Raw genomic sequence first — 25,215 nt, forward strand, 5'->3', positions numbered from 1 at the left:
TTTGCAGCTGCTGGAGGGAGGGAAAAAAAGAGAGAATTTTTTAAAAAGCAGAACAATGCTTATACTCTTTCATGATGACCAACACTATTCACATTACATAGCACATGTGATTTCTGTGCAAGGTCATATTTTGCCTCTTAATATTGAGTGCCTGTGGCTTTGCTGCTAGAGATCACAGACGCAGGTCCGGGCAACAGAATTCGGCTTGCATGCGGCCACGGTAAGCCATTGTCTTTCGGCTTCTGCGCCCTCCTTTCCCACATACCAAGCAAAGCCCGTTGAGTGCTGCGGTTTTCCTGTTAACATTCAGCAGCAGAAAACAAACTATCCACCCCCCATCCAATTCTCTGGAAGATCGCTTTATCCTTCCCCCGCACCGCGTGGCTGGTATCAGGGAAGATCCCTGCTAGCCAAACGCGAAAAGCTCTTGGCTAATTCCCCCCCCCCCCGCGCTTGGCTAACTGCAGCGAAGGATTTCTTTTCAGCCACAGGCAAACAGCCCAGTAGGAACTGCCACCTCTGTCCCCTTAATTAAATTCCCGTATTTCAACCAGGTTACCATGAGTGATATCACTCTCCTGAGGATTACACAGCAAGATAAAGAACGGATGTTGCTTGAATGCCAGCAAACACCGGGACCATACGCTGCCAGGCTTTGTCAGGCAATGATACCAGATTACTTGCTGCAAGCATGGTGCAGTCAAGTGTCCTACCATGGAGGACGGAATAAGGCTGCACTGCCCAGAAACCTTGTGGCAAGGCTTTTGGAGTACCTCCAGGAGAGCTTCATGGAGATGTCCCTGGAAGATTTCCGCTCCATCCCCAGACACGTTAACAGACTTTTCCAGTAGCTGTACTGGCTGCGAATGCATCCCAAGTCCTCAGGGCAAAGTAATCATTAAAAACCCTTGCTTTTAAAACAAGTTTTATATTTTAAAAGGTAAACTCACCTGAGGTCCCTTCCATGGGGTTGTGGTCTTGGATACTGGGTTGGGAGGGTTGGGAGAGTACTTCAGTCAGGCTGAGAAAAAGATCCTGGCTGTTGGGGAGAACGGAGTGCTGGGTGCCCTCTGCAAGCTCGTCCTCCTCCTCCTCCTCTTCCCCGTCCGCAGAATCCTCAGGTGTAGCTGATGAGATTATCCCCGCCTCGGAATCCATGGTCAGAGGTGGGGTATTGGTGGCGGCCCCCCCTAGAACTGCATGCAGCTCGTCATAGAAGTGGCATGTCCGCGGCTCTGACCCAGAGCGACCGTTTGCCTCCTTTGTTTTTTGATAGGCTTGTCTGAGCTCCTTGACTTTCATGCGGCACTGATCTGAGTCCCTATTGTGGCCTCTCTCCATCATGCCCTTGGAGATTTTTTCAAAAGTTTTTGCATTTCGTCTTTTTGAACTAAGTTCTGCTAGCACTGAATCCTCTCCCCATATAGCGATCAGATCCAGTACCTCCCGTACGGTCCATGCTGGTGCTCTTTTTCGATTATCGGCCTGCATGGTTACCTGTGCTGATGAGCTATCTGTCACCTGTGCTCTCCACGCTGGGCAAACAGGAAATGAAATTCAAATGTTCGCGGGGTTTTTCCTGTCTACCTGGCCAGTGCATCCAAGTTCAGATTGCTGTCCAGAGCGGTCACAATGGTGCACTGTGGGATAGCTCCCGGAGGCCAATACCATCGAATTGCGGCCACACTAACCCTAATTCGAAATGATAAAATCGATTTTGGCGCTACTCTGCTCGTTGGGGTGGAGTACAGAAATCGATTTAAAGAGCCCTTTATTTCGAATTAAATGGCTTTGTTGTGTGGACGGGTGCAGGGTTAATTCGATTTAACGCTGCTAAATCCGAATTAAAGTCATAGTGTAGACCAGGCCTTACATGCAGAAGGCTTTGACCTCCAGCAGATGATACAAGGTCTACAGGTTCTTATTACTGAACCTCTTGCCCAAAATCCTTTCTCTTGGGAGATGCTACTCTGTATTAAAAGAAGTAAAGCTAAATTGCAAAGGTAAGTAACCTAACGTTAGGCACATAAATCTATGCAGGCACTTAAATCAGTGGTTTGATTTTCAGAGTGAATCTGTGATGAATTATTGAAGTACAAAGCAGTCTGTATTGAACCATTTAAGTCCCTGTGAATCTGCAAGGAAATATTTAAGCAGTAGGCAATCACCAGTACTTTTAATTTTTCCTTTTCTTTTACAAAATCCTTTTCCAAGTACATGCATATAAAAAAAAAGTAGACTCTGCTCCTCCTTTAAAATACTTACAGAAGTTAAATAGGAAAATGAATAATCTGTTAAAGAAAATGGCTCTGCTGATACAATTTACAAATCCACTCTTTCTCAGGAAACTACTTGACCTTTTTAACAATAGATTGAAACACAGTATGTTAAAGAAATTAGGTAAGGATATTACTATCTTCCCTGCTTTATAAATTCAAGTATCTTTATTAACACAAAGCACTAATGCATGATTAAAATATGGTACAATACGCTATTTAAATATTAGGTATTTTTATTTTTAAAGGCTTGGTGCTAACTCTGATAAAATATTAAATAAACATATAGCTCCAACCAGACAGTATATTAACAGATATAAATGTGCAAGATTCTTTAGTAATAATACATTAATAACTTTCTTGGTTTAATAAATGTATATAGAATTCACAGGAAAGACCATATCCTATCATCGATCTACACTCATAACTTCAAGTGAATTTATTGGCTTGAAATCAATAACTAGTTGGCACAGTTTCAACATGGTAAGCTGGGAGTTATACTGATTATTCTCCTTGTTATTAATGCATACATATAGATGCTGCTATTCCCTTGTACAAAACTGAGCATTTATACTCAGGACTTTATCTAGAACTTAGAAATCAATGTTCAGGGCTAAGACTGAAAGATACCCACTGAAGATTTAAAAGATCATTAAAGGTGGGTTGCTACTATCAATAAAGCAAAATATTAAATACCCATTTTTGATAAAATCAGAAGGCCATCTCATTTTGTTTTGTATACAGAAAATTCGTGGTCATTCTACCTATGGAGTGATAGCAGGTAACAAAGGTAGAAGGACAGAGGAATTCTCTTTGGCTGAGTCCTTTTGAGGTGGTGCTTATTCCTCTCAACAAGACTTTGACTTAAGCCTGCAGATGAGAATTTAACTATTTCACTGCTTATTTTAGAAGAAACATCCACCTACTTTGGGATTATGAATGTGACTGGGTAGTATTTCTAGTGGGGGATGGGGGGCACAAATTGCACCTACATACTTTCTTTACAAATTTGGCTTCTGCACCCACACCTTGTCATTTCCTGATTTTGGGTAATTAGCAGTGAATTCTTAACATTCTCTTAGAGACACACAACTTCAGTGGGAATTTGCATGAGACGAGAATGCAAGCCTGTGACTCTAAGCTGAAAAACACTTGGGGATGAAAAGAGCTGAAAAGTAATATTACTTCCTATGCTCTGATATTTTAATAGAGTGCATGCCATATACAATCATCATTAAATGAAACCTTTAGCATTGTGTGTCCTTTTGAACAGAGCATATTTATTTTTCTGGAATTATCCCTCTCCCTTTTGGGCAGCTACAACCCTGAAGTTATAAATAAAATAGTCCATTATTGCTTATCAGTTTTGTATTGGGGAAAATCAATTTTGCTTTTATGTGTACAACTTTTTGTTTCATATTCAACTTTTTAGTGCCCACTAAACTTAATGCAGCACTAAAGACAAAAATTTATAGGCCTGATTCAAATCTCAATTACACCAATTTGTCTGTGCAATTCCACTGCCTTTGAGTTGCTCCAATTTACATGGGTGAGAGACCAGAAACAGGTTCACTTATTGTAAAGAAATAGTAGTAATTGTGCCTCTGGTACACAGGTGTATGTTAAACCTCTACATAAACTTTATTGGAGATTGGGCATTAACCAGAATATGACTATTGCTGAGTTTAAAAGAGCATTAGATCACATAAATCACGGAAGCCATCCATTTTTTCCTGATGGGTGGGATATGCTGTCAAAATGACCCTCTAGTTCAGAATAACTACTATACCTTAAAAAGAAGAACAGGAGTACTTGTGGCACCTTAGAGACTAACAAATTTATTAGAGCATAAGCTTTCGTGGACTACAGCCCACTTCTTCGGATGCATATAGAATGGAACATATATTGAGGAGATATATATACACACATACAGAGAGCATAAACAGGTGGGAGTTGTCTTACCAACTCTGAGAGGCCAATTAATTAAGAGAAAAAAAACTTTTGAAGTGATAATCAAGATAGCCCAGTACAGACAGTTTGATAAGAAGTGTGAGCATAAAACTTTCAAAAGTTTTTTTTCTCTTAATTAATTGGCCTCTCAGAGTTGGTAAGACAACTCCCACCTGTTTATGCTCTCTGTATGTGTGTATATATATCTCCTCAATATATGTTCCATTCTATATGCATCCGAAGAAGTGGGCTGTAGTCCACGAAAGCTTATGCTCTAATAAATTTGTTAGTCTCTAAGGTGCCACTAGTACTCCTGTTCTTCTTTTTGCGGATACAGACTAACACGGCTGCTACTCTGAAACCTACTATACCTTACTTTGATCAAGGTAATTTACTCTTGGAAAGATCAAAAAGAAGAGACAGGCTCACAATGTTTTTCTAATTGTATGATATGATTAAATAATGCTGCAGAATTGGTTACAACGGAGTTGCCATTTTGAAAACATGGTAAACTAAAGGTTCAGGAGGTCACCTTTCTAAAATATGCTTTTCTTGCTTAACTGCCAAGGCTAAATATGCTGCAGTGGAAGGAGCTTGATGTAATGTAAAGAAAAAGAGCCAAGAGTGGTAGTACAAGAGAGATGAAGCTGCATCGTGCACATATGCATGAGCACATGCAAGTGAGAGATGAATATCTTCATGGACCCCTGAGTAAGTTAGGTCTCTTGAAATTTTATCTGGACAAAGAAGAGTGTCATTTTGCCTATCTGATATGAATTATAGTGCCTATTTTTGAATTAGTTAGCTTAATAGAAGTTCTTGACCTGAAGACACCAGGTACCATTCTGCTGTCACTCTTCACAACACCAGTAAAATATAACCAGGGACTCATGTACAAATGTGACCAAAATAAGAACACCTCATATCTGGGGGGGACAACTCAAATACAATGTCATTATATATTAATTAGTTTTGTGTTTCATATTTTAGATAAGAAATTGTTTGGCTGAAGGGCTCAGCACAGCACTGATTTGTGCTATCCTGAGAAAGGCTCAGGTCTCACAGCAACCTGACGGTTGCTCCAGGAATTAACAGAAACTAGCTCCATTACAAAAGTGACATGTTTAATTTGGGTAAAGAGTGCATCTATCATACTGCTCTCTTGCATACTTTATTGGCTGACATTAGAATGGCATTAATATAAGTTTTAGTGCCACCCATGTGCTCTTCCATTAGGTAAATGGTCTAGAATTAGGGTCAAAGCCCTAATGCTGAAAGTCCTTACTCATGTAAGAAGTCCTTACTCACACACAAGAAGTACCACTGAAGTCAATGGGGAATAGGCATGAGACAGGGAGTAGGGAGACCTGTGTTCTATGACTCAGTGTGTAACATGGAGCAAGCAAGCTAAAGATGCAACTGAAAAATAGGGATAATGATATTTACCCTCCTTTGCAAAGTGCTCTGCTTTTCACAGATGAAATGCACTATCTAAATGCTAGCTTGTATTATTATCTACATGAGTGATTAGATGACACAGAATCCAATATGATAAATTAAGCGACTACAAATTTGCACAATGAGGCCCCCAAATCTATTCTCCTCATTCACACAAGTGGGCTCACTGCTGTCAGTGTAAATACTCATGCGAGTAAGGTGAACAAGATAGATGAGGCCAGGTTGAAAAGGATAGAGAAATAGATAGACAGAAATAAATAGATAGAAATATTTCATGAAATAAATAAATAAATAAATAAATAATACATCTGGGGGATTGGCATTGGTCTATAATTTTGCCCTGATGCCTGTGGCCCTCATATGGAGAAAGAAAATAATTGCGGAATCAGTGTCCCAAATATATATGTGTGTGTAAGTGAATCCAAAAATATGAAGGAAACTGTAAGGTAACTAAAAACGTTTGACAAAATATTTGATTTAGTACTGCATTTTTCTTTTCATTTATGAAACTCTTCCAGATTCGGCTAAGCAATTTTAATGTACCCTACTGGGTTTTGTAAATCATGAAATGATGAGGTAAATGTGAAAATGTGATGGTAAGGACATTAAACAGATTACTGCTGAATAGAAGATTCTCCATATGTGGCTGATATTTCAGGCTTTGCAGTCTGACTTAGGGAAATCATTAACAGACAGTGGTCTTCCTAGGATGCTTCTGATAGGTCCAGTGGGACCAGCTTTTACAGAAGCTTTCCTTATAGATCTGTGAGTCTTGGGTGCACTGTTTAATTCTCCCCTTCCTCCCATTTCCTCTAACAATTATAGGAATCCCCAGGGACCCTGCGATGTTGTTAAGGAATTCAGTTTCCACCTCACCCCATACCTGATTACTATAATCAGTTATATTTACCATCCTTGGTCATAAAGCAAAAAAATGAACACAGATCTGTTTCTTCTATTTTATAACTGTTCTTTGTGAAAACTGCTCATTTGACATTTTCTTCCTCCTTCTTTACTAGAAGCATTGCGCCATTTTATTGTATTTAACTGAAATATGTTATACCTTCTGTGATAAAGTAATGACAACCAAACCACATATTTTATCAAAATCTGAATTTAATTACAGAATCTATCAAGTCTAAGAAGGGATGAACCTTTGCATTTTACCAGGATATCTATGATGAAAAAAAAAAATAAAAAAGAAAATCTGTCTGCAGACTCAGAGAAACCTTATTATATAGCATTATCTGACAGAAAATTCTGATAATCTGTCAAATTAAAAAGCTGATTTGAGGAAATTTATTGAAACCAGTTTTTAAGAAGAGACTTTCTGCAAACTCTTGTTTGGGCAGTAGCCAGCCTCTTTAAATAAAAATGATTGAAGGATATAAAATTTTGTAATCTTTTAAAGCTTTTTTTTTTTATTGAACTTATATCAGTTCCAACAGAAGATGACCTAACAAAATATGAGGGGAAAGTACACTGCTATTTTTATTACCACCAACCTTTTACATGATCTGTGAAATGACATTGATAAAGGGGCCTAATCTCACAGAGGGACTTAGGAATTATCATATATGAGCAAGCAGTGGTCAATACCAAATGCTTCAGAGGAAGATGAAAGAAACCAGTAATGGACAATTATGGAATCACATGCCCATCAAGGAAATTTCATCCTTAACTCCATCAATTAGTTGTTGGCTTATTGTAATTGTAAGGATGTTCCCGGTATCCCTATAAATATCCAGTCTTGTCTGAATTCTTTTAAGCTCTTGGCCTCCTGAATCCCACTAGGCTCCTGGTATTTTGTGGCAGTTAGTTAATGGGTTAATTATGGACTATTTAAAAAACTCTTTCTTTTTCTCTTTTTTAAATGTTTCAGTTCCTATGAATGTTCGCCTGATCTTGTATTATGAGAAAAGTCTAACAAGGAGTATTCAATTTACTTGTTTATATCATTTATTCTATTATATACTCCTATAATATCCCCTCATTTCCACTTCCTTGCTAAACTAAATGGTTCCAGTTGTTTCAGTCACTCCTCAGGGAATTTTCTCCATGTCTTTAATAAATGTTGTCACCCATTTCTTAACCCCTTCTATTTCTGCTATAATTTTTTTGAGGTAAGGCGACAAGAACTGAACACAGTATTCCAGGTGAGAGTGTGCCACTGATTTATATAATAGTTTTATAATATTTTCAGTATTGTTTTTATCCCATTCTTTATGCATTCTAAGATCGTGTTTGCTTTTTTGACCATTACTGTGCACTGATAGGAGGTTTTCACTTTGGTCTTTGTCCGGAGTCGTTACAGTTAATTTAGATCCCAGCAGTTGTAATTATCCCACCAATGTGAATTACATTCCATGCATCAACTATGATTTCCATCTGCTATTGTGATGCCTATTCACCTATCTTTACAGGTCCCGGTGGTGTCTTCTCCAGTATACACTAACCTAAATTTGTGTAATCTATAACTATTGCCATCTCACTGTTCCATCCCTTTGCAATATTAGTAATAAATATATTGTTTATGGTATAAACATTGCAGTGAATGGATTTACACAAATGATTTAAACAAACTGAGAATCTGTCCCTGTGCTTTCAGACTCTAAGCCAGTTTATGATCTATGAAAAAACTTTACCTTTCCCCCCATGGCACCTTGCTTTCTGCCTGAATAGCTTCTTGTGAGGAACTTTAACAAAGGGCTTTGTGAAAGTCAAAATAAATTATAGTCACTGGTTCTCCTTTATCCCTTTTATCAATCTACAATAGATTCAGCAATAATGGGAGTTAAATGTGGAAGTTCCCAGGTATAAAAGTGAGATTAATAGAATCCCAGGAAAGCTGACTTCTTGAACGTGTGAATTCATTACAGCACTTTGATGAGTTTTGCCTCTGAAGTATCGCAGGATTAACCTCTATTGGGTAAACCAAAGAACTACAGAACCATGGACCAGATCCCTCCTAGATCCAAGTAGAGAGATGACACTCCCTTTTGCACACAAATATTTTCCCCATATTGTGCATTTTACCTTCTCTGTTTCCCTAGGTGGAGGGTTCTTGGGAGTTCATCATGTCTCCTGCCCTCTCTGCATAATGGTAATTCCCTGGGAAGAACTGGAGTTTAATGAGCAGGCCTAGTTTCACTGGTCCCACATTAGTTTTCAGAGCCTAAGTGACAAAGGGCATAGGAACAATGGATGCTCCATCTGATGGGGAGAGGGGTGGAGGGAATTATGCCTACCTTACAGTGGCCACAAGTTTGGGAATGGGCAGTAAGACCCTTTATATCTGAGGCCTCCTCCTGGTTTCTCCAGCTCAGTGGCTGTTTTCCTTTGGACTATGCTTCTTCTGGGGCCTTGCTCCCCACAAGCAATGGGGCGCTACTCCTCTAAATTTGTGAGTTCAGCCAGCAATTGTAACAGCTGGTTCTTCAGCATCCACTGTGTCCACCACTGGGTTTAATTCATCAAGAAGTCTGATTGTCTGTGGAAATGTTAAAGCCCTTGAATCACTACTGTCTTAAAACAGCAAAGGAGAGGATAAGGAGAAAGATGAGGTGGATATGCTCTCCCAACCACATAGGGAAACTGTCTAAGAGGGAAATGGAAATAGGGAGAAGGAAGGTAAGCTATGTGTGTCCCACTGGCCAAAGAAAAAACAGTGGGACCTCCCTCACATCTCACTAGGGATCAAATTGGACACCCTGGCAGCCCTATGCTGTCTTAACATGGAGAAAACTCTGAAGCTCCATGAGCTGATGGTAATAGCTCTAGGTGTATGCAAGATTATCCTGGAGCAGCTGCAGTCATTGAGTAGGCATCCACATTTCATGTCATCATCCCATGTTGAGCATTCTGAACCTGTGTGGAGGCAGTCACAACAGGTGGCGAAATATGTTTCCCACTCAGACTACCCAGGAAAATAAAGGATGAATTGCAAGATTGGGAATGGTTCTGAAGGAGATGAATGATCATTCTTGGCAATCAGAATGGATCCTAGCAACAGATCTTGAAGTCTATTCAGATGTGGTGGTGGGATTTTGGATTGGGAGTATATTTCCAAGGACAGTGGTGTGCAGAGTAATGGCCACTGCATGGGATGGTTTGGGACTGCTATAGGATATCACCCTTTGGGGATTTTTTTCTAGTGATAATGAAGTTATGATGTGGAGGAAGAAATATATAGACAAGCAGTTCCTACTCAATCAGTGGTCCATATTAACAGCCTGGCCAGAAAATTTCCTAAGGTTATGCAGCTTGTGCACATTTGTGTGCTATGATGTCTAACTCTAAACATCTAACTCAGCCGCATCCCAGGAATAGATATCAGATTGCTAATGCTCTGTCTCATTTCCAGGTGGAGAGAGTCTGAGCATCTAGATGAGATCTAGCCATGATGGCCCCATTCCTGGCTCCTAACTGCTTTGGGTTTGGCAGAAAGATTGATAATCCCTAAAATCTTGAAAGGGGCCCTAGGACAACATCAGATTTTCAGGATTCTTAGCCTTTACTATGTGACTCATACCCAAGTTCTCAGTTGTATTAATCCAGAAGGGCATGTCACCACACACAATACCACATTGGGTTTTCATCTTATGTCAGCATAGCTGTGTTTTCTAACTCATACAAATTATCTTGGGTGTGCAGGTTCCTAGAGGGCCTGGCTTGATCATAACCCCAGCAGGATCTGTATCACATAGTCATTTTGCAGGTCCTGTCTGCTTCAGGGGTATGGAAACTGCTCTTTCTGGCAATGTTTTTTGGCATTGTGTTACCTGTGTTGTGTTACCTGTGTTGGAGAGATTGTAATAGTGTCAGACCTAGAGGTGTTAGACAGGGCATTGGCAAGGGGTGTTTCACAATACAGCAGACAGGGACAGCTGTGTTTCAGCTATGCTTTTCTAAGATGGTTAAGGTGGGCTAGAGATCCAGGATGGTTGTCTGGAAATGCAAGTTTGCCCATTCCAGGCTCTGCTGGCATATCACTTATCTCATCCTGCAGTACCAGGCCCCTCTCTGTCTCCTCTGGACAACAGCTTTGTGCCTAGATACCAGTTTGCTCATATCTAATGTACTGGTTATTGCAGAGAAGACTCGAAAAACGGCCAGGTCTGGTGCCAAATCTCACTGGCTGGGAAGTTACTAAAGAGGCCTTAAAGCGCTGAATAAGTTAGCTGCTAGATACTTTAGCAGGAAAAGGAGGGTTACGTCTCTTCTATAATACATTGTGTTGTATTAATGTATATATTATTTTTGTCTGAAAGAGTGGCTTTAATTGACCTCAACCATAGCTACTGTGGGGACAGCAAATATAAACAGAAATACCGCAAATAATGTTTTATCGTTTTACAGAAAGTATCTAGAAACTCTGTCTCCACACAACAATCTAGATAAGATTTTTCATGAAAAGGAAAGTATCCTCATTTTAGCACTCACCGCTGTAGGTACTGCAGCACATCGAGGTGACTTTCAGATGATCTTACATTCCACTAGAGAAATTGGCCATTATCTTTTGCACAAACATCTAGGTATATTGTAAATTTATGGAAAGTTAAAAAAAATTGTAACTGAAGTCTTGGGCATGGTCTGGATGTATTGTTTCAGCATGGTCATTTCCTTATTTTTAAATGGGAACATTAGAGTATCCTGTATATTAAAGTGCCAGTAGTACACATCTTATATTGCATGTTTTCATTTCTGCAAAATGGAGCTATCAGTATATTAACATTTGTTTCTTTCCTTAGGGTTTGGGATATTGCTCTAAAGTCAGACTTTTTCCATACCAGTGCCTTCATGGCTCAGATGCTGCTCAGCATTGTTGTGGATGTCTACTTTAGAGCCTCAAAAGATTGCAACCAGTGTAAAGGAAAATAATAATATCTACACAAGCATCCCTTTCCTCTGCCCTCTCCAAAAGCCCTGTTTACTCTTCTCCTTAAAGTCCCATTCCATTTTCCTTTATCCCAACCTTTGCTGAGCCCCCAACCTTGTTAAAGCTAAAAAGCTTTGGGGAAAATCATGTGCATGCACATGCGCACGCGCGAGCACACACATACACACACACACACACACAATATGCTTTTCTCTATGATATAATATCACTGTTCTAAAGTTTGTTGCTATGCTAGTTTGTTGATCATATTGGCACACAGACCTTGGGCACACACTGCTATGTGGACCTACCTTTTGTATAGATTTTCTACACCATTTTTGTTTTAAATATGAACATTTTCCCAGATTTGATCCACGAGAGACTGTTCACCTATGCAATTTTCTATTCCTGAGGCATAAAACTGGAAGGATCCTCTCAATGCAAAGGAAAAAATGTTGAATCAAGTATAACAAATTCATTCTTAGCACAAGAAATGCATTTGATATCCTCTGTAATTAAAATATAAATCCATAAAGAAGGGGACAGTCTTTTTTTCTTTATTTTAAAAGATAAAAAAGTCTACCATTTATTTGTAGCTAAAAAGATTAACTAGTAAATATGCTAAGCAGACTAGCTTTCATTTACATCTCTGGCTTTCTGCCTTTGATTTACTAATACAAACACTCACAAAAATTGTCGACAGATAATGTGCAGATTTGCAAATTACCATTAATGGCTCAATAGTCATTTTAAATAAGAAACATGTTGTATATCTGAAAAACTGATGCCTTTAAAAACGAATAATATTAATGGCAGACATTCTTCTTCAAGGCATAGCATTTGAATACTAAATTCAGGCCTGATCCTGGAAACCCTTTTTTCTTATGAATGACATCAATGGGGCCACTCATGTGAGTAAAGCTTTTGTAGGATTGAATACATATATTGTATTTAACTAAATGCGCTTTAAATTGATTACTTGTGTATGCAGCTAAGAACTGATGTGTTTTCTTCTCTTTCTAGATCTGTTGTAATACTTCTGTTGATTTCATAAGTTTCAAAGCACTATAAAAACCTGATGTTATTAAAAAAACACAGACAACATTTTCCTCAATACAAATTTTCCCATAATCATTTTTGGGGGCTTACCATGTTGCTTTTGTCAAAGCCTTTTCTATGTCTAAGTACAATGATCCATTAAAGATTAAAACAAATTTAAAAAGAAACTTGCCTATTTTGTGCCTTGACATCTACATTTCTCATTCAATTAACAATAGAGCATCTTGAAGGAGTCAATATTTTATGAATACAGCAGCAAAGCAAATAACATTTCCAAATACTCCCCCACCCCCTCTTCCACAAATGTTTATTTACTTTCTTACCTGCCGGGTAACGTTCTATAACTGGCCAGCTGTCCACCTGTAATGTGGCATTGCCACCACTTCTTGTAAAACGTACTACATGGTATTTTCCATCATTAATGATTGCGTTGATCTCTTCGATAGAGATGTCATCAGTTCCAACATTAAACTTAACTCCAATTTTTCCCTGGTGCTGTTTAAAAAAAAAAGGAAGAGGAGGAGGAAGAAGAAGAAGAAGAAGAAGAAGAAGAAGTACTAATTAAGAGTTGTTTTAGTGAGAATTAGAGAGTGTGTTGTACTGGGAAAGATTCCTAACAACAGCTTCTCTCCTCAGATTTAACTTCTTGCATGGGATAGTGACAAAACTCCTGACAGTTCACTGAGCTGGGACATCTCTTTCATGGATAATTGATATTCCAAATCAGTTACTTTCACAAACTGAGTTTGCTTCTTTTCCCAGTGGGTCTCACCAAGAAAAAAAAATAAAAAAGCTCAAGTAAATTTCTTCCCTATGTTCCCCAATCTTCTTGATGAGCACCAGATACCTTCCTTTATTTAATAGGCTTTAAAAATAGAAAAGTCAGCACTAGCTCCTCTTTCATCAGCAAGAAGAATAAGGATTTCTTTCATCTTGAAAAACTGGGACCGATTTTCACAATCCCTTTCTCACAAACCTAACCTATACTCACAAAAACAGTCCTGAGGAAGTCAATAGAACTAGTCGAATGAACATGGATGACTGATGTGAGTAAGGATTTTCAGAATTAGACCCATAGAGGGATGGAGTTTATTTGTAATGCAAGAGAAGTGTCTGTCACTTTAAATAGACATAGTTATTTTAACTCCACATTTCACAGGAATAAACCTAATACCTTGCATTTCCTTTCACAGGCAAAAGGGGGGAAGGGGGGAGAGAACTTTCAGAAGAATTTTCAGGAAAATCTAGAAATATTTGAAATATTTAAAATTTCTTAGCCTCATTTTCTGTGTTAGAAATATTCTAAGCTTATATTATATCAATACCATAATATATTCTAATAATTAAGAAGGGATCTGTAATGGGGTATTTATAGCTTAATGAAGTATTTCAGTGTGCTCATTAAAAACAGTGACTAAGGAAGTTATGTTTTTTTTTCTATAAAAGTCAGGAGATATACTTCATTTGTGAATAATGACTGTTATTAAACTGAGGTGAAAAGAAAATATTGAACAGTGTGGAATCAGAGGCATATGCAGAGTTAATAATTCTATAAATGGTTTCATAGCTTGTGAAAATGACTTTTTTATTTCAAAAGTTATTTTTAATTTTTTTTATTAGATTTACTCCAAGAAATTCACTTCACTTCACAGCCTGTATCTCTAACTCCTTCACCCTCTTGATATTTCCAAAAAGAGTCTCTGTCCTTCCAGTGCAGCTTTGATCTCTGCCCCCTCTGTACATTACTCCCCTAGACCCACAGGCTGCAGAAGTGATGTCAAATAACTCCTTTGACCCTCACCTCCTCATCTTTTGAAGTCCAGTCCTTTCTGGCTCCACTCCTTCCTCAGCTACTGACAGCTCCCATCCCTTTGCCTGGCTCTTTCTTGCTCTTCTATCAGTCTTCTACTCTCAACGGAAGTGCCCTACTCTCCTCCCACAGATTAACTATCTCAGCTCCTCCTGTCAGCTCCTCCAGATACACTGCTGATGCCTTTAGAGAATGCCCCATAATTCCCCAATGACTTCCTCTGTGTTATTTTTCTATTCTCTCTTCTCTCAGCTCTGCTCTCTTCTTTTCAAAGCAACTTTAAGTTGAAGGGGCCCTTCTCCAAACTTATTCCTTTTCATCTGCTGCCTCACTGCTCATTCTCTCCTCCTCCACCTGCTCTAGCCTTGGCTGTACTCCTCTTGTTCTTTTCTTATCTTGCTGACCACTCCTTCAGTGTTTCTTTGGAGGTTTATCTTCCTCCTCCTCCACTTTCCATCCCTTTTGGTGTTTTTCAGGCTTCGGTCTTGTCCCCAAATTTATCTTTTTTCCCTTGTGACAGTTACAGAAAACTAGTGATCTCCCAGTCATGTGCAGAAGACTACCAAATCCAAAAAGCAACTGTCATTCCACCATATATCCAAGTGCCAGAGCTGAATTGGCTGAGAAAATGTGTAAGATTTCCACTGTTTCCTACCATTAAAGCAGTAATTTGTGTGCTTCATGTGTCTTATTCATCCACTTATCCTGCTATTGATATTCAACAGAAATATAAGATTGCCATAATTCTCTAGCAATCACTAAGTGATGAAATACAGAACTTTTTAATGCATATGACTACATTGTATATGTATTTTTTTCAAAGAGTTTTTTCGAGAAATCAAAGGCTTTGACATTAATGAAGCGGACTCCATTTTTATGGTGAATCATAATTACAGTACTCATATACCCCATTTCGTCTACTTGCTTCCTCTATTTTCTCTATATATTTATAAACAAAAATGACAAACAAATCACCTTTAAGTGAATGGGACAAGTATAAGCATGGGATGTTTAGCATGTGCAGTGGCTTTTCCAAACTAAGTTACTGGTTATTGTGATGTCATTTTAAATTGGTCATGGCACAATTTCCATATATTAGCACACCAAACAATCTTTTTATAAACTCAAAAGACAGAACCCTTGGCCATATATGATGTATACATATCTATATATGAAAAACACGTGTTTGCCCATTTTACATCCATATGAATCTCGGTAGTATACACAGCATGTCAGCTAAGTACACAACATTAATCAATATGGAACATTCATCTCAAACTTCATGATCAGGCATATGGTTTATTTAGGGTTACCATATTTCAACAATCAATAAAGAGGACGAGAGGAGCCCCACCCTAGCCCCGCCCCCGTCCTGTCCTAGCCATGCCCCCTTCCTGTCCTAGCCCCGCCCCTGCCCCTTCCACTCCCTTCCACTTCCTGCCCCCTCAGAACCCCCAACCCTCCCCCCCACTCCTTTTCCCCTGACTGCCCCCCCAGGACTCCACCCCCTCCCTAAGCCTCCCTGCCTCTTGTCCCCTGACTGCCCCCTCCTGAGACCTTCCCCACATCCTAACTGGCCCCCTAGGACCCTACCCCCTACCTGTCCCTGACTGCCCCAACCCTTATCCACACCCCCCCCAACAGCCCCCCCCCAGAACTCCTGACCCATCTAAACCCCTCTGCTCCCTGTCCCCCCCCCTCCTGGGACCCCTGCTCCTAACTGCCCTCCAGAACCCCACCCCCTACCTAAGCCTCCCTGTTCCTTATCCCCTAACTGCCCCTTCCTAAGACCCCTCTCCCTTACTGCCCCCCAGGACCCTACCTCCTACCTGTACCCTGACTGCCCAAAACCTTATCCACCCCCCCAGAAAGCCCCCCCCAAACTCCCGACCCCCCCCCGCTCCTTGTCCCCTGACTGCCCCCTCCTGGGACCCCTGCTCCTAACTGCCCTCCAGAACCCCACACCCTACCTAAGCCTCCCTGTGCCTTGTCCCCTAACTGCCCCCTCCTGAGACCCCCCCACCTGTACCCTGACTGCCCAAAACCTTACACCCCCAACCCCCAGACAGCCCCCCCCCGAACTCCTGACCCATCCAACCCTCCCCCCTGCTCCCTATCTCTTGACTACCCCCCCACCCCAGAACCTCCCTGCCGCTTCTCTGCCCCCCGGCCCCCTTACTGTGCTGCAGAGCAGCGTGCTCGACAGCGGGGGAGGGAAGCAGTCGGAGCTCCAGACGGCGAACAGCCCGGCGATCTGAGAATGCAGGGAGGGAGGGGGAGGGAGAGAGAGGAGGGGAGTGGTGTCAAGTTTCAGGAGAGAGGAGGGGGGAAGTGCAGGAAGGGCTCTGGCTCTGGCTGTCGGAGCCCGGGCTGCTTTGTAAGCCGTGCGCACGCTCTGTATGGGGGGGAGGAGGGGAAGTCTGGACATTGACAAATTCCCCCCGGACGCTATTTTTAACTCGAAAAAGCCGGACATGTCCGGGGGAATCCGGACGAATGGTAACCCTAGTTTATTATTGTTGATTAGAACCCGATATAGGTTGCAATTTCTGCTGTTATCAAGACAAAGTCATCCCACCTGTAATATGGTAACATGGTACAGAAAGGCATTAAAAACTTGATATCAAAGGGAACTATTTCATGGATTTTGCCATGGGAAGCTCTATTATCATTAGTGGAAGTTATGAGACTAAAACACAATGTAACTCTTTTGGAAATGTGGGGGAAATATTTAGAGCTGGTTAGGAATTTGTTGACTAATTGTTTTTTCTTCCAAAAAAGCTGATTAATCAAAACTGAAACTGCTCACTAAACAGGGCTGGAGGGTTCAATGAATTTCCCAAATCAAAAAAGTCAAGAAAAAGTTTCAGAATTGTCAGAACATTTGTTTTGAAAACTTTGAAGCATAATATTCCATTTTTCCAGTTTGAAATGAACTTTCATTTGGAATTTCAAGCTAATTAGACTGAAAAAAAAATTAAAACAGAACTAAATTTTTCAAAATTATAAAATGAAATGTTTCAACCTGAAATGAATAAAAATCAGTTTCTTGGTTTGCGAATATTTTAGAAATTTTGACTTTTTATCCCAATTCAAGACAGGAAAAAATGTTGAACTCAAAAATATTCACAGGATGAGAAAAACATTTAGATACGGTGTGGTTTTGCTGTGAGTATTCCCTTATTGTTATACCTGTATTTAAAATTGACTTTTGATCATTATGTCACACATGTTATCCTAGGAATTAAACATATTCTTTCTTCTATATTTTTATTATTTATTATTTGTACCACTATACCACCTAGGAGCCCTAGTCATGGACCAGGACCTCATAGTGCTTGGCGCTGTACAAACACAGAATAAAACCACAGTTCCTGGCCCAAGGCACTTACAATCTAATCACTGGTTTACACTAGATAATTAGGTCAGTTTAACTGTCAGTGAAGGGTTTGAAAAACTACCTACACCAACAGCAGAACCCCTCCCAGCTACTTAGGTAGTGTCAACACTGAAGCTCTACAGCTGTGCCACTGCTACTTTCCTTACTATGAATCAGCAATGGTGTAAAACAGATATGAAGATGGAAGTATGGTGAGAAATTCCTTTTCAGATACTATGGTGATGAGCACCATAAGACTGCCTTTCAATTATTAAGTATGTGAGTAAATCAGGGGTGTGCAAATTACAGCCCGGGGGCTGCATCCAGCCCTTCAGACATTTTAACCCAGCCCTTGAGCTCCCGCTGGGTAGCAGGGTCCAGGGCTTGCCCCGCTCCAGCCGGGTAGCGGGGTCGGGGGATTGCCCCACTCCGCACGTGCTGTGGCTCCACGTGGCTTCTGGAAGCAGGGGCATGTCCCCCCTTCGGCTCCTACATGTAGGGGCGGCCAGGGGGCTCCGCACGCTGTCCCCACCCCAAGCGCTGCCTCCGCAGCTCCCATTGGCCGGGAACTGCAGTCAATGGGAAGTGCAGGGGCAGCACCTGCAGACCAGGCAGTGTGCAGAGCCGCCTGGCTCCCCCTCTGCATAGGAGCCATGGGGGGACATGCTGCTGCTTCCGGGAACTGCTTGAAGTAAGCGCCACCCGGAGCCTGCACCCTAGACCCCCTCCTGTGCCCCAACCCCCTCCCCCAGCCCTGATACCCCTCCCGCCCTCTGAACCCCTCGGTCCCAGCCTGGAGCACCCTTCTACACCCCAACCCCTCATCTTCAGCCCCACCCCAGAGCCCACACCTCTAGCCAGAGCCGCACCCTGCTGCACCCCAAGCCCCGGCCCCAGCCCCAGCCTGGAGTCCCCTCCCGCACCCTGAACAACTCATTTCTGACCCCACCCCAGAGCCTACACCCCCAGCTGGAGCCCTCAACCCCCTTGCATTCCCCAACCCCCATTTTCGTGAGCATTCATGGCCCGCAATACAATTTCCATACCCAGATGTGGCCCTCCGGCCAAAAAGTTTGCCCACCCCTGGAGTAAATCAATATTAGTGCTGAATGATTATCCTTTGTACTGGTATTGCCAGAGAGCAATGAGGACTAATTAAAGGATGAAGCTCACCTAGACAGGAATAGGCAGGGCTTGTATAAAGCCAACTAGCTGAGAATGTGGGAGGGGCTGCAATGCTGAGGTCTGCAGTCACTCTCTCTGAGGTAGAGAGAGAAGAGAGTTTGACCTGGAGGGAATGAAACACCTGGAGGAGGGTGGAGAAGAAGCCTGATAGAGTCAATGTAGGAAGCAGTCCAGGAAACAGCAGCAAGGTATGGGACAGTGTAGACCTTAATCACTGGTTGCAGGGTCCCTGGGCTGGAACCTGGAGAAAAGGGCAGACCCTGGTTCCCCTGCCAGCCACTGAGGAAGTGGCACCATTGATGGGGAGTGTATGGACTTCCTGGGACAACTATGTACAGAGATACTTTGGTACACAAACCCCTAGAAGGGGAAAACTAGAGTGACCTGACCGAAGGACTGAGCCAAGAAGAGGGAGTAGTCGAGTCCCAAGAGGGAGAGAGACAGAGTGAGCACCAGCAGAAAGGGGAATCAGACTGGCAGAGCTAATTCCCCAGTTTCGGCCACAAGGAGGAGGAGCTCCAGCAAGGAAAGCACCCCATGAAAGGAAGCACTGGATGATTTAAAGAAGTGGTTTTCAAACATTTTAGACTGTGTACTCCTTTCCAAATTATATAGTCTACTGTGTACCCCATCTGAGATAGGGTCATGATATACCTATGCTTAGATTGCCAAGTTTTACTACACCACTGCATTGTCTGCCATTACAGGATTTTTCTGCACATCCCTCCTGAAGAGAGCTCGCATCCCTCCTGATGAGAGATTGCATAATCTTAGGGGTAGGCCAGTTTGAAAACCACTGATGTAGAGGATTAGTAATGGTAGTAATTAGTAATCTGATGCTGAGCAAATTCATCAGACCTCCAGAGTTAAAGACGAAGTTAGTTGCCATGTTATAAATCCAATTTTCAACTTGTTCTTATGCACATGAACACAATTACATAACCTCAGAAGAACCAAATCAATCCACCCCTGTAGTTTTACATATTACATCTCATTTCAGGGTAGAGTTTTCTGGGCAGTTTTGGGGAAAAGCACATGGAGTTTTAAAGATACAAGGTTTAAAAATCTCTCATGTTCCAACTGTCTGGTCAGCTATAGGAGCCTGACCTCAGGCTGTGAGGACAAATATATTAAAGACTAGGAGGCACTTAGATACTATGGTGATGAGGACCAGCTAACTAGTCAGAGAGATGGAAAAGGGTAAAGCAGGCTTATGTTTGGGGTCCAATCCTTCATTCCTAACACACTCTGAGATCTATAAGAGTTTTAAGTGCTCAAGGGCTGAAGGAATGGCTCTTGGTCTATTACAGAAATGTATATCAATGATCTGAAAACTCTTGTCCTCAAGCCACTGATTGTAACTATTGCAATGTAAGAACAGCAAGGGAATGTTTTCAGACATGTTTTATGGACTGTGTACTCTAAATATTGCTAACTTGTCCTGACAATACACTGAGAATGCAGATGATCCACAGAACTGGAGCAGCTCACATGAAATGCAAATCAAGGCAAGAGCTGACAGTTATGATTTTGTTTCTTTTTGGCCTCTGGTCCAGCACTACCAGTTCGCCAACTTTAGATGCAGTAAAAACTATGGAAGTATAAAAATACATCCCCAAAATAATGATATTTCTTGTGGCATCAGCAAGGTTTTACTATTCTCTGTAGTAATAACTCTGGAATGTGTGCAAATTTGGCACAAAAGTACTTTTAGAACAGACCACAGATAACCCAAGCTCATAATGCTTGCAACCTTTAACCACTTCCAAAGAAAAGCAATAATACTGACAATCCCACAGGTGAATAGCTGGAGTAAAAAAATCCACACCTGCCAGACTGTGTCTTATAGATTCAGTTCCCCGATGTACTACACTATAGTTAATGCAACAATGAAATATTAGAAATATCTAATGTGTTTATTTGGATCTAAGTTTTTTGAGGAATTAAAAATTAATATAATCATTTTTTCATTAGAGTTTAACTGGAGGGTAATACTCTAAATTTTAAAAACACACACAATACAAATAATAAAAATCATCATTAGTGAATTGAAACTACTAAGGAAATACACACATAAGAATGGTCACTGTTTGCTTTAGACGAGGGGAGATAAATGTTGTAGATGACAAGACACATGCCGACTCCAAGATTAATAGACTAACTATGTATATTTTAATCTAATGTTTCATCAATATTCCTGTTACCGTACATGTCTTCTAATGGGATTGCTTCCTGGAAAGAGATGAAAAGTATAAAGCTTCTGGGAAAAGATCTTTTAAATGAGATCTATTTTCTACATTTTCAAAGCACCAAGTCAACTTTCTGAATTTAAGTTCTAATATTCATATTCTGTCAGGTATTATGTCTTCTCATGAGACACCTTCTACCTAAAGTGGGAATTGAAAGATTTGAGCACTAGGTATTGAAGTTTGTCCTATGAAAAACAATTAAAATGACTTGACTTGGTTAGCTATTTTTTTTACTAACAGAGGCCTAATTTAAGTTCAGAAGACATTAATATAATATTCACACACACACACAAACGTCATCTTTTCTCCAGAAAAAGAGAACCCACTTCACCTCTACTGAAGGGCAGCCATCTCTGGAGTGGAATGTAGTACATGATGTATCATTGCTATCTACGCTATACAGAAGTTTAGACAGGGGTTGGAAACCTTAGCCAAAAACCAAAACCTTCTATCCACAGGTGTAAGATGAGGTGGGGAACCTGAATTGAGGCCCAGATCCAATGATCTATCCCTTAGTGATAAGCACATACCCCTGTCATCCCTAGCTGTTGGGAAGTGGGAGGGTGCTGGATTTTCTACCAGGAACTCTCTCTGGACCCTTCTTAGTGGATTCCTTTACAGTACCAGCTTCTGGCTAGGAGCTGTGTTTAAATTTACAGCATCACCTGCACACTAGTTTTTTCTCTTTCCCTTTCCCCATGTGGCTGCTGTGATAGAGAAGGATCTCTGCTACTCTATCCCTTCCACATAGAAGCAGATGTCTACTGGGAAGGGAAAATTCTCCTCCCTACTCTTGGCTGCTTGGAGAGGAGGTGGGTCTTCAACAGATACTCTTCCTCACCCTCATCATTTTATTGTGAGTTTTATGATATTTGGTGTTTTTTCTTAAATCCCCAGCCCCTGGAGCTCTGTGTTTATGTGAGAATCTCCGCTTTTATTTTTAAATAAGTAAGTTTCTAGCTCTCAGGGTTGTGGAGAAAAGCTTGAAAACCCAAACCCTAAAGGTTCCAACACCAGAAGGCAAATAAAGGGGCTTCCAAAGAGGATGGAGCTAGGCTGTTCTCAGTGGTGGCAAATGACAGAACAAGGAGAAATGGTCTCAAGTTGCAGTAGGGGAAGGCTAGGTTGGATATTAGGAAACACTATGTCACTAGGAGGGTGGTGAAGCACTGGAATGGGTTACCTAGGGAGGTGGTGGAATCTCCATCCTTAGAGTTTTTTAAGGCCCAGCTCTGCAAAGCCCTGGCTGGGATGATTTAGTTGGGGTTGGTCCTGCTTTAAGCAGGGGGTTAGACTAGATGACCTCCTGAGGTCTCTTCCAACCCTAATCTTCAGGCCCGCCAACAGCAATTCCGGGCCCTAGGGCAGAACAGTCAATGGGCCCCCACCCACGCACAAGCTGTGCCAGAGCAGATGCGATTCATCTGACATTTGGGTGGTGCTGTGCCCACGCTGGCTGGTGCCCAGAGGAGCTGCCGGCTGCACTGCTGGGCGCGGTCTTCCGGCATGGCCAGGGCTTCCACATGACAGTCCAGTAGGGTTGTCCAAAGATCCTTGCCCCACCCCCCAGCCTGCCCTTGAGGTCACACCCCTTCTCTGAGGCCCCACCCCCTGCTCACTCCATTCCCCCTCCCTCTGTCACTCACTCACCCCCACTCTCACTCACTTTCACCAGGCTGGGGCAGGGGGTTGGGGTGTGGTAGGGGGTGCGGGGTTGGGTTCTGAGAGGGAGTTTGGGTGCGGGAGGGGGTTCGGGCTCTAGGCTGGGGCAGGGGGTTGGGGTGCAGGAGGTCTGGGGTCTGGGAACTAAGCTTTGAACCAAAGGGTTCCCACCATATGCAAAAGTTATATAAGGCTGCGAGTGACATCATCTGTTGTTCACAAACAGACTCCTGAAAACACCTGAGGATCCAAGTCTGAACTAGGGAGAAGTGCTGGACCCAGGCTAAAGGGATTTTTAGCCTGTGAATGGAACACTTAGGGATTCCAAGATGTAAGTAAGTGCAGCTTGCTCCTTAAAAATCTGCAGCCTGCTTGTATCATAACTTAGGTGAGAATCTGCTATTCATAACCAAACTGTTTAGTATGTTACATTTAGTTTGCGTTTTTGCTTATTTGCTAGGCAATCTGCTTTGATCTGTTTGCTATCACTTATAATCACATCAAATCTATTTTTTGTAGTTAATAAACTTATTTTTTCTTTATCTATACCAGTGTGTGGAAATCATAACTCAGGAGCAGAAGGCTGTTGCATATTCCTCTCCACCTTCAGGGAGGGGGTGAATGTTATGAGCTTATACTGTACTGTTCCCTGTGCAGTGCAAGAGGGTATAATTTTGGGTTTATACTCCAGAAGGCATGCGTGCCTGAGGAGCTGGGAGGCGCCCTAGCTGTTACCTTCCTATGCAGGGGCTGGTCAAAGCTCCTGCATGTAACTGCAGCTGGGTGTGTCCCTACCTGTATGTGTGCTGGTGAAAGTGAAGGCTGAAGCCTGGAGGGCTTGGCATCTTGTCATAGCAGTACAGTGTAAGAGGGAGCCCAGGCTGGTGTGTCAGGGGGGCTCAGTTGTACCTCAGTTTTAGGAGGCACCCTGGAGACCCATCATACTTACAGAACCATTTCTACAGCACCTGAGGTTTTGAGTTCACTTACACAAGTGCAAACCAGGGCAGACTCATCTCAGCTACAATATCAGACAAGACAAGATATTATGAATGCTTAAAGAATGGACCTGTAAACATGAATATGTAACAAACACATCAAGATCTTTTTTTCTAACTTCAGCATCGTGAATCAATCGATGCATGGATTTTTTAAAAAGAATATTTTAATCATACTGTTTGTTCTCAAGTTTTATTCAGAATTTGCATGAGCTCATTAAATGAAACCAGCGGTTCTCAAACTGTGGATCGGGACCCCAACGTGGGTCACAACTTAATTTTAATGGGGTCGCCAGAGCTGGCATTTGACTTGCTGGGGCCTGGAGCCAAAGCCTGAGCCCCACTGGCCAGGGCTGAAGCCCAAGCCCACTTCCAGGAGCCCAAGCCCAAACCCCACCGCCTAGGGTCGAGTCCAAGGGCTTCAGCCCTGGACGGTGGGACTCAGGCTTCAGCTTCAGCACTGGGTGGCAGGGCTCAGATTATGGGCCCTTCGCCCAGAGCTGAAGCCCTTGGATTTTGGCCCCCTGGCCCAGGGCGGCAGGGCTCAGGTGGGCTCAGGCTTCGGTCCCCGTCCTGGAGTTTGTAGTAAATTTTGTTGTGATAAGGGGGTCGTGGTGAGACTGAACTAAACCTTTAAATGACTTCACAGATTATATGCCATTAAATTATCTACTTTTTCAATACAGCAGTAATAAAAAATTACTGTCTACCAAATGCCCCTGGTTGACATATAAGAAATAGCAGCAGACAGCAATACTGTCACTATAACAATATTATGCACGCAAATACATACAGATGCTTTTAGAGCAATGGTGAGCAACCTGAGGTCCGCGGGCCGCACACGGCCCATCAGGGTAACCTGCTGGCGAGCTAGTAGACAGTTTGTTTACATTAACCATCCATAGGCACAGCTGCCCACAGCTCCCAATGGCCAGGAACAGCGAACCGCAGCCACTGGGCGCTGCGGGCAGCTGTGCCTGTGGACAGTCAATAAACAAACTGTCTCACAGCCCACCAGCAGATTACCCTGACCGGCCACATGCGGGCTGCAGGTTGCCCACCATTGTTCTAAAGCCAGTGCACTATTCAAAGTTGCTCTATAAAAATTCCAGACATTTAAGCATTAAGCAATGGCCTTTAAAAGAGGTACATGAAATATTGGCCCCAACATCATACTAATTTACAAGTTACATCTAATAAGCTCATATTAGCCAGGTATCAGTTTTTGAAATGCAGGCGGTGTTACGTGAATAACAGATGTGAGAAGCCTTTTGTTTGTAGCAAAATGCCACATATATGACCATATAAAAA

The 25,215-nt window shown here is 41.9% G+C and overlaps 1 protein-coding gene across 16 annotated transcripts in view; it reads right to left on the bottom strand.

The window, feature by feature from the left end:
• Window positions 1–25,215, bottom strand: part of NRXN1 (neurexin 1) — a 1,243,173-nt gene that overhangs the window by 171,486 nt on the left and 1,046,472 nt on the right. For all 16 annotated transcript variants that reach the window (XM_054022355.1, XM_054022354.1, XM_054022352.1 and 13 more), the window contains one exon: window positions 12,945–13,116. In XM_054022355.1, the coding sequence (XP_053878330.1) occupies window positions 12,945–13,116 (172 nt within the window). The remainder of the gene's footprint in view (window positions 1–12,944; window positions 13,117–25,215) is intronic.

The sequence above is a fragment of the Malaclemys terrapin genome, chromosome 3 (genome assembly GCF_027887155.1).
Source record: "Malaclemys terrapin pileata isolate rMalTer1 chromosome 3, rMalTer1.hap1, whole genome shotgun sequence".
Lineage (NCBI taxonomy): Eukaryota > Metazoa > Chordata > Testudines > Emydidae > Malaclemys > Malaclemys terrapin.